Below are 10735 nucleotides of genomic sequence, written 5' to 3'. Positions count from 1 at the left end.
AAATGAGGCAGAGAGAGGCAATGCCTACAATCCAGTGATAACACGCTTCAGGTCCCATGCAAGTGCCTGTGTGCTTTCCCTGAGACCTGGAGGATGGAAACTTGCAGAAAAGAAAGAACAATGTAAAGAGGGAAGAACCACCTTGACAAATAAGATAAGCCCAGGAAATGTAGGCTTTCTGAAAGATGAGGTGGGATAAACGTACAGGGAAGAGCAAACAACTCAGCTGCTTTGTCAAACAGACAATTGGAGTCTTCCCCTAGCATGAAGGTCAATCAAGATTTTAGGTAAGATAACGAGATGCTGGAACTGTAGTTTGCCAGCCAAAAGTTGGTGTACACATACTTACATTTCCGCTGGGTTAAACTATGACGACTTGAGCAATTTTTATTTATTGAAAACAGTTCTTCAAAACCCCCTAAAACAATTACAGAGAACTACGTCTCCCAAGAACATGCGCACTTGAAGATGGAGTATATTGCAGGAAATGTGATCCTTATGCTAGATGTGCTAATTCCCTAATAAATACTCCACCAGTTTCTTCTTAAGCTAGCTAAAATAGGGTCTTCCAAGTGGTGATCAGCTCTAAATCTACTAAAATTGATGTAAATCTGGAAAATCTCCACTGAAATTACACTGGTGGAACAACCAGTGCCAGACCATAACTCAGCCTCATGGGGAAAAATCTAAGAGTCTGGAGTTCCTGGGGGTTGTATTATTGCACCAGTGGGGCAGGGATTTCTCCCAGAACATTCCCCAAGCACAGGGATAGTCCGTCTGTACTTGCTCTAATGTGTAAGGGATGGAAGAAATCAGAAGAAAGCATACAATAAATCAACCAACAGTCTCTGAAAAATAGCTGTCCTGTCTTCTTAATATGAGAGAGAGTAATGTTCTGAGGGCAGGAGGAATTCAGCCTTAGACAGAAAACATTCCCCTATAGGGGGACAAAAAGTGATTATTCCATAGCTTAATCAATCTCAGGCCTCTCTTTGAGGAAAAAAGCATGCTGCCTGCAACAGCACATATAATAATGCTTGCTGAAATATAAACTACGGCCAGACACCCCAAGATGGAAGGTCAGAAGTCAACTGAGGATCTGGCTGCAGATGTTCGGCAATGGAGATCAAAATGCGATATATCACGCTCTGTACTTTTCCTTGAGGAACAGGTTGTGAAAATTTCTCAGCCCATCTCCTTTGTAGTAGTGCACTCACCCTGCATGTAGCCAAGCTGCAAATCACAAATCACCAAGTTACTTAAAGACAAAGCCCACCTTTCCTAATTTCTCCATGTCCCATGTCCAAGGATATTTTAATATTTATACAGTGAATTTGCTCTTGTCCACAAACACAGCTCCCTTGGACCTCTGCAGTGCTTTTCAAGTCTGGAGCGAAGAATCACATGACACCACTTAGTCCCACCCCAGCCCTTGATAAATGTTTCCTAAAGCCAACATCTGATATCATGGAATGTGTTGTAATCAGTTCTTAAAGTTATAGCACCACTGGATTTTTATTAACTTGCATGACAACAACAACAAAAACCCAACAAAAAGTGGCCCCTCATAACCAATCAGCCTTGTTATATCCTGAAAGCAGCTTTAACAAGCAGAGAGTAATATAGTGTAATTGGTACTCCGCAATTTAATTGTACTGTTCTTAAATCTAATATTGCAGCTGCGGGTTAAGTTTACACCACAGCTTTCAAGAGAACATGAAAGTGTGGTACATCTGTGCAACAGAAACCTAAACATCTCTCATCTGATGTGTTTACAATGACATTTGATAGTGTGGAATGGTTTGGAGTTCATTCTTAAAGCTGCAGAACCACTTTTCAACACCACAGAAAAGGGAAAAAGCTACAATATCCCTCCAACTACCCAGCCCACACGAGGCCGATGGTTCTGCTGCTGAAGGCATTGCAGGGAAGCTGCAGACTGTAACATTTCCTCCAAGCATCTTTGAGCATTTGTCACTTGAGCAGTGGAAAGGAGAACAAGGACGTCTTCCTCTCAGATGACATAATCAATTATTTGAAAAATAAGCCACTCAAAAAGCCTGCAGCCTGACAAGCAAAACAGTCCCTGACATGCATAAACCAGACAAGAACATTTCAAGAAATGTTATTAAGTGGGTGACCTTAGTGCAGTTAGGAATGGCAGAGCTCTCAATTTAGCAGGTGGGAGAACTGCTCATGGTATCCCGAACGTCACAATTCTGTATAACTAACAACTTGGGCATTATGTACTTGTTAGTGAATTTATTAAGCCCATAAGTAGTTCAGGAAACTTAGGAATGGGCCCATAAATGTCATCTGCAGTTTGTGAACTGCGAGTATCTGACTGTTTTGATCAAGCTTTTTACGGGAAAGTTAAATGCTTATTAAAATTATTTACTGCTGCTACATGAAAAGGGAGCAAGCCTGCTGAGAAGCTCTCGTCGTGATAAGATGGGGAAGGCTGTAGGTCAAATACATTAGAATAAAAACATTTCTTTATTTCTAAGCCCCAACTTTTCTATAATATGAGGCTTACAGTATATTGAAGTGGCAGAGAAAGGGTCTGTGGAGGGGAGGAAACATTCCTCTTTCCCATAATCTGTTGTCAGAAATATCTGATGAGGTAACTGTTCTTGTTCTCAGCATTAGCCGTCTTCTAACTCTTTTTTTATCCCTGGAAAAAGGCACGATAGGGCAAATTAGTTAAGAGGTCACTTTCTGCTCTGTAGCAATCCACAGCGATGTCTTGATTTATGCTCTTCAGCAGACAGAATTCAATTTCACTGATGAAGCTCAGTTATACTGCCATACTGGATACAGTATACACTGGATCCATTTGGTTTTTAACCTTTATTCTTTCAGTCAAAATTAGGACTATCTGAAGCCTCTTCATAAAAAGGGGCCATAACAAAAGCGGTATGCTAGCAACATGATCAATGGATGCATTCATTCTGCATAAAAAATACCATAAGAAGAACAGATCTCCTGGGAGGCAAATCTGTATCAATATTTCAGTCTCTTAAATACAGAAATTTGATACATTAAAACGCAAAAATCAAGCTTTCCCTCCTTTCAATTAACTGAGAAACAAAAATTGTCCTTAGAAGGAAAGAAATGCATTCATATTTGGTTTTTGGGTTTTCCCCCCTTTGTAGCATCATAATGTTCTCTTCATGGGCAGAAAACTTAATCTTCAAATTCAAACCGACTTTCTTCATACAGTTCAGGATGAGATGACTTGGAATACCGTGAATATTTCAGCTGTAGAAAATCACCCAATTCATCCAGAGCATTCAAAACCTGTGTAAGAACCATCACACTGTGTCAGTTCTCTTGGGAAAAGACATGGAGTTTCATTATCTTCAACTTTACAGCAGAAGAACAAGGCCATAAAGCCATCACACAAAGTGTACAAAGGGCAAATGTTGCTTTTAAGTTTCTCATAATGAATATTCAGCCACTGATGTACAACAGCATCCGTGAGAATGCATGAGAAAGGACTCCTTCAGTAGATCATGGTGTATCAGTCAGAATGTGAGCATAGATTAAAAAGATGACATTCTAGAAGCATGGGGTCAAACAATAATCCAGGTAAAAAGTGATGATTGCTTTTGAAAAAGACACATGTAAGGCAATACTTCAGTGTTTCCATACAGATCCTGAAGACTGAAATATATTTTCTTGGATGAGATTCAGAACAAAATGCTAATCAGAGTCCTTGTAAACACCCTGCAAGGTATTTCTAATGCGTTCCACTGTTTTCTTGTAGTATCATAGGCAGAATTAGTAATGCTTCAGGACTGTATTGCAATTTGCTGAGCTGTGCCCCCAGCTCTCAGCAGATTCAAAAAGTGCTACATCACAGAAAAGCAGCTAAACATCTTGCAGCATCTTAACCACACTCAAGAAGTGCCAGACCTTTGGCAAAGAAAACAGCAAATTAGATTGTGAGCCTGTTTCTGTTAGGCCACTGAAATGTGCTCAAGAATAGAGAGAAATATTTCAGTAATGGCTCATGCAAAAAGATAGCTTCAAAATCATTAAGGAGGTTGTTATTGACAGCTTGCCAAGTGGATCTTTCCTTTTCATAGTTCCAGACTAAAATTCAAAGTAAGTTTTGCCAAAGGGAGGTGGAGGTTTTCATTGTGCTTGTTACGTGTTACTACACTGGATTTAGGAATGTTCACAAAGTATTTGCCCTAAGAAAACCTTTCAGCCCGCGTGTAATTAAACTCAGGGCATTTCCATTCCCCCACAATGTAAGGACATTTAAAGAATGCCACAAACAGTACAGAAATGACTTCAATTTCCAAGGTAAAACCACAGTATGTTCAAGAATGATAGCTGGGAAATGTTTCAGGCTGTCACTGGCACCAGGAAGCAGTGATGTGCAAGTAGGAGAAGCAAACATGCAGTGATGGCTTACAGATGTAAGCTTGACAGATGTAAGCTTGGGGTGGGTGGTGAGGAAGCAAAGGAAAGCAGCAACCTCAAGAGATTAATCTTCAGATCAACCTCCTTTATTTCTACCAGTTATGTAAGCCAAAATCTGTACAGCCAAAGAGTAAAAGGTGACAGCAATCAAGGCGTGTACATAACGCGATTTTATGACATCATACCCCGCTAAGAACTACTGCAACTTTAAGAGCAGCAGGGATTTTGCACTGCACACATGCAAAGCAGATTTCTCAGTGTTGTTCGAGTGAGGCCCACATTGGCACAGGAGCTGGTTAACCAGGCAGGGCTCCCACCTCTAGCCCATATGAATCTCAGGATGCAACAGGAGTCAGGGGCTCTTTTCAGGCAGACACAGGTGTTTGCCTGCATGAAGAAATGGCATCTTCTACTCAAATGCCTTCTATGTTCCCAGGGTTAGTTTTCTGGTTTGTTTTTCCTTTAAGAATCATACTTGTACAAAGAGAAGAAAATGAAATCTTGAAATGTACTGCTACCCTCAGCACTGCCTGCCTCTAAGTTGGTTTATTCTGAGAAAGATGATTATATATGAAGCCAAGAAAAAAAGACCTTCAGCAAGAAGGGGAGATGAAAAATGTCAAAGAGTTTGGTTTTTTTTTTAAAAAACACATTTCTGACTGCGTTGGAATGGAAGTCTCAACGTATTCTTGATAGTCTTTCTGTTGTCAGAGAAAGTTACGGAGCTGAAGGGGCCAGACAGCACCAATTAAACCTCATTAGGTTTAAACCATTCTAAATACGGTTTACAGTTTCCACCTGTACCCCCAAGGCTGTCCCATGTACTACTGCAATTTGAGAAACAAGTAGAAATACAGAATGAACACAGGGGCATAGAAAAACTGATCTGCAATTATTGCACATCAGTTCAGGTTTCCTACTCTGATAGTTTTGACCTATCAGTTAACTTTTTTGTCTTGCTGTGTTTTTCATGTATGTCTTCATTAGTTGTGACAGATTTGGCCACTACTAGAAATAGAAGAACATAGTAAGTAAGTTAACTGTCTCATAATCTGTATTTTAAAATAAAATATATAAGGCTACAATGCCTTTAAAGATCAAGTGATAAGACTAGAAGAACAAACGTAAAAATGAATTACTGAGATTCAAAGTAACAGAGACACAGCTCCTCCCAACCCCCTTGGCATCTGAAATTAATTTCAGCAGGACATCTGTGCTTACCGTGTCTAACATCTCCCGTGTATGTGCAGCTGACACACAAAACCGAGCCCTGGACTCTGTGATAGGAGTAGCTGGAAACCCAACCACAACAACCCCGATATTTTTTTCTAACATGCGTCTTGCAAAAGCCCTACAGAGGGAGGAAGAAAAAAAACAGAAGTAAATTACCTCTAATAAACTGACCACAAAGAGAAAACATTCAAGTGTAATAAAACAATGGGTAAAATCTTGACTTCAATTGAAGTGGATGGTAATATTCTCACTGAATTCCATAAAAGCCAGAATCTTATCAGTAGGACCAAATTGTTTGCTGTTTAACAGCTCACAAAACCAAGTGAGTATCAAATACTAGTGGTATGACAGCAGAGGAAGTATTGTAGAGTAGAACCTAGTCATTCATGTCAATCAAAGGCTTTGAGTGCAAATCAAAATGTATGGGCCTTTGCAGACCTCAAGCACTGAAGAAGTCAGGCCTTTGGAAGGTCTTGGAGCTTGTTTCCAGCTCATCAACAGGAATTAAACAAACTGTGTGATGGTTTAGTTGCTCCTACAAGCATTCTGCTTGTTTGGGAGCATTTTGCGAGGCCTGTACTACACCTAGAGCACACAGCCACTCTAGGTAACCTGCAAAATCTCCCCGTGTGCTGACCACTATATTTGTTATGTCTGTGTCACAGCATAAGTGCTGCTCGATGGGTACTGAATGGTAAAACATCTTCTCTGTGCAAAGATTGTTCGAATATCAGATGGGGATAAAGAGAATCCATCAAAACCAACTCATACATCAAAGGCTATTTATCCCTTTCAAGGATTGCTAGTTAAAAAATCCAATTTCTAAATGTTATCAGGAATGTTATTCCATGAAATCACCTAACAGATGCTGCTTCTCCTATGAAACATCTACCAAAAACAACTATATTTTTCTATATCTATCAACTATACACAGCTTATACCAAGTAACCTTCAAAGTGGAAGATGTTGGTTTTGCTTATCAGATGTTTTCAGTACTTACCCTATCTTACCAGGCATATAAAGGAGTAATGGGACCACAGGAGAATCATCATTGCCATAGATGATGAAGCCCATTTCGTGCAGTCTTCTTCTGAAGTATCTCGTGTTTTTCCCTAGCTGGCGCACTCTCTGGAGCCCTGAAATGTGTCAGTTGGGAGAACAGTCAGTGCAAAGGTAATGGGCTGGAAAGGAAACAGCTGTAGGTAACAATTCAGAAAGTTCAACTGAGATACACGCATCGCCGCTTCATTTAGAATAAAAGCATGGAATGAGCAAAACGCAGATATATGGACTGTTATGGCATTGTAGGACAGACAGCTGATATTTCTGTGCTTTCAAGGTGCCTTCCCACTGGCAGAAACCGTCTTGTTTCATGTCTTCTGGGGATACAGACGTGAACAATTCGCTTTACAGTACTGCAATGAGTAAAGTCTGCTGAATGACACACACAGAGGAGCAGGTATGAGTCATTACAGACACAGGGCATTATAGATAGGTACATTCTCAACACAGTTCACAGTAAGGAGAAACAACAGATCTCAATACATCAATATATTCATATATTTTCTCACTGAAGGCATTCTACAAGACTGCTCATATCTTAGGCAGTTATCTTACTCAGCCTATGGTAAGCTTAAAGACAACTCGCTCTCACCTTCTTTTGCAAAGTAAATGAGGAATGCTCAGATGGAAAATGTGGTGATCCCATGAGATGCTTCCCTATTCTTTCCAGAGATCCCAGAGGCCCAACCTGACAATTCCTTCCATACATTTTGTCACTTGCATCAAACAATTCACACCCTCTCATTCACAGGACAACGCTCAGCTACACGCAAGCATTCAGAGTAAGCAAGTTATGGAATTATATGCAGTTGTAACCATACATGTTACTGCAGTAAGGACAACTGTTAATTGATGAGAAGCTTTAGTTTTGTGGCATGAAGTCTGATTTTATAAGGAATTCTAATTGATCCAAAATATGTTGTCTTAAATCCTGTCTTGCCTAGTCCTTGATACTTCTTTGAACTACTGTATTCACTTCAGTAATGTCCTGTAGCATGTACCATAGGTCCTGCTGCAGACACTATGCAGACTTGCCCTGGTTTCTGGGGATTTGAGCCACTGCTGTGCTCCAGCACACTGCAGGACTGTAGTTTTTCAAACATTTCAGACACAAATTTTGGTTCCTACATTATCCTCATTCAGCCACTAATCCACAGATATTTCCCCCAGCAGAACAGACAGAAGACTTGAAAACAATTATTTTAAATGTAAAAAAAAGAAAGAAAGAAGGCCAAAAACAGCAGAGAAAGTCTGCTATAAAAGTCAGCTCAGCTTTCTTTTGCAGTGTCACCAAGAAAGCAAACTGACAAGCACAGTTGCCTCCCTACCCACTGCATGCAAAAGAGAACACACTCATCATTACTGTAGGCAGGGGCCTACAGAGAATGCCCTTTCCCCACTCTACCCACATTATATTTCATCAGTAAGCTGATCCATGTGCTGCATTTCTAATGCTGTACGATGCTGACAGGGATGATGCCCCCTAACCCATACCCACACGGCTGCTGCTTCCCGCTGCCTCCCCAGCACCGGCCCTGGGCTCTCACAGTCACACAATGAATCAAGCCAGGTCCTCCACCTGCTGCTCCTGGCCAGGAAGAAAACTGCCACAGCACTGTCATGCAGATGAATTCTCCAACCACTGGCACTGTGCAGGCACTTGTGCTCACAACAGAGGATGTGCTAGAAACATGTAGTAAGAATGGGACTTAGTTGGACAACATCTCAGCTACATTATCTTTTGTTTCTCTTGTTCACTAGCCCATACTTCCAGTATTGCTTAGATCACCTCACCATGCACAAGCACTGAAGTCCCCAGTACAATTCATTCTCTCTTTTTCCATTTGCTTTTACGTTGCCTTTGCACAAGTGGTTTTTGTTTTCACTTTCCGTTTACTTTTTCATTTTACTTTCCTTTTCGTTCCCTTCATTCTCCACTTACAGCTTTCTGCTGCCACCGTTTCCCAACTGGGTGCCTGGTTCCTGATGTCCCATCTTGCTCCTTGTAACTCAGGCACTTCCACCTGCTGCACACCACCTCTGACACACTCGTCCTCCAACCACATTCTGCTGCAGCACCTGCTGTGCCTTTTCTTCCTGTCCCCTCCTGGCTGAAGTGCGGATCACCATACCTACATAAACCTCTTCTCCACTAATCATTTCCGAGCGCGCGTAGGTCTGAACAAGATCTACTGCTTCATCTGTTCTGTATCTTCCCGAGTGAAGGCTCTGTCAATGTTCTGGCTGGAAAATTTATAGGGAAAGTGGGACTTGCCGAACAAACTAGGAGATCTCATAAAACCAGTGAATATGTAACTTTATGCATGAACTGCCCACGCAGACAACCTGTTAGTTACAGTTTCGGTCATTCAGCTTAAAGCATTCGGTGGAAGAGATCTGCTGGGTTAGAGAAGGCCACAAATAGTTTAACCATCTCTCTAATGCTGCTAAAACAAAAACAGCTGTGCCAGAGAAAAGAAAACAAATGAAACACAAAAGCATCCTACTACAAAGCTTTCCAGTCACTAATAAAAACAATAGTCTGTGGTATTTCCAAAAATATTTCTGGTGTAGTAGATCTTAAAGACCAGGAGGAAATAGTGGGGAGGAGTGATGGAGGCAGGGGAGGTGGCAAAGGAAAGGGGCTGAAAGAAGAACTTCAGGACAATGTGGCTGGAGTCTGACGACAGAACCTTTTAATTAAGACTTCATTAATGTCTCCTGTATGCCCACTTTACAAGGAGGTGGGTGGGGAAGTGAGCTGAACGGGGGGCTCACAGCCACTGCTGCTTCTTGCCGTCTTAGCCGCCCCTAAGCTAGTTTCCAAATGCTCAGCATTTGAAACTACTAGATTTTCGATTAGGGAAAGTTTTCATAAATACAGATGTTCTTGGCGGATGCAGCTTAATACTTGCTGCCTTCTCCTCTCTATTCAGCTGTTTACCACAAAGCTGGAAACAAAGTGTCAGCCACGCAAGATTCCAGGCCCTTCAGTATTTATCAAACCATATGCGCACGGCATAGGAGTTGATCGTTTCATTTCTCTTTCTTTTAAATACCAAGAACTTCAACTCCAAAGCAAAAGAAACAGGGCCCTAAGTGCCAAACACCTCCTTTTGCAATTCTACCCTGCTAAATCCATGTCCTCGAACAGCTGGTGATGGGACGGGTATCCTTTTGAAAATCCCCACGGAACTCATTTGAAGAAAGCCAACGCCGATGCAAAAGAGCCACTTCAGTGTTTTAGAAACATCTCGAAATAGTAATGTCACTTGCAGAGATGCATTAAAGAGCCTAATAAAAGATCAGAGCATTCGCATATATCTGGAGGGGAAAAAAAGCACATTAGGAGACGATTGCTACAAACACTGGTGGGTGGCTGGCTGGGAGGAACCTACTTCTTTACCAAGTGTCAACACTTTCCTTTCTCATGTCAAGTTTTGTGGTCCAAGACCACATACACACAGCATATAAACAACCATCTTATGCTGTCCTGATAAGAGCAATAAAACCCTTAAGGTTTTCAACTGTATTTCAGTGCTTTTTCTTGTCCTGTATGGGACCCTCCAAAGTCAGATAGTGGAGGCAGATCAGAGCAAAATGTTTATTTTGGTCTCATTGGCTCCATTTTCCCCCTACACTGCAGATTAAATCAGCATAAAAGTGATGGAATTCAGTTTAGAATTAGATCTTAGACCAAATCTCACTGTGGTATGTTTAATCACAGGCACTTTATTTAAGAACTATTTTCTTTGATTCTTGAGGCTGTCATCTTGCATCTTTTAGTCTTGCTAACCACCTCTTTTTATGAGCAAAAATCTGCAGAGTCAGAACTAAAAGGATACAACTGCATCTATTTGAGGGCAAGAATTTGCCTGTACAGCACTAACTACAGGATCAGAGCCTCAGCAAATATATTTGTTCAGAACTTCCTAGTTTTCAAAACTCTTGAGGATTTACAGCCTCCACAGCCTATGCAAATAGCCTACAGCATAGCTTGGAGGAT

General features: G+C 41.2%; 1 protein-coding gene across 3 annotated transcripts in view; it reads right to left on the bottom strand.

Annotated features, from left to right (window-relative positions):
- Positions 1 to 1496: 1496 nt before the first annotated feature.
- SPTLC3 (serine palmitoyltransferase long chain base subunit 3) overlaps positions 1497 to 10735 on the bottom strand; it is a 287967-nt gene continuing 278728 nt past the window's right edge. For all 3 annotated transcript variants that reach the window (XM_052675638.1, XM_052675652.1, XM_052675646.1), the window contains 3 exons: positions 6668 to 6803; positions 5656 to 5785; positions 1497 to 3300 (listed from right to left, as the gene is read on the bottom strand). In XM_052675638.1, coding sequence (XP_052531598.1) covers positions 3187 to 3300; positions 5656 to 5785; positions 6668 to 6803 — 380 coding nt within the window. In that variant the 3' untranslated portion in view covers positions 1497 to 3186. The remainder of the gene's footprint in view (positions 3301 to 5655; positions 5786 to 6667; positions 6804 to 10735) is intronic.

This window comes from Tympanuchus pallidicinctus, unplaced genomic scaffold (assembly GCF_026119805.1).
Source record: "Tympanuchus pallidicinctus isolate F22 unplaced genomic scaffold, pur_lepc_1.0 scaffold1, whole genome shotgun sequence".
Classification (NCBI taxonomy): Eukaryota; Metazoa; Chordata; class Aves; order Galliformes; family Phasianidae; genus Tympanuchus; species Tympanuchus pallidicinctus.
The sequence above is the reverse complement of the archived record's forward strand: the minus strand, read 5'-3'. Positions and strand labels throughout refer to the sequence as shown.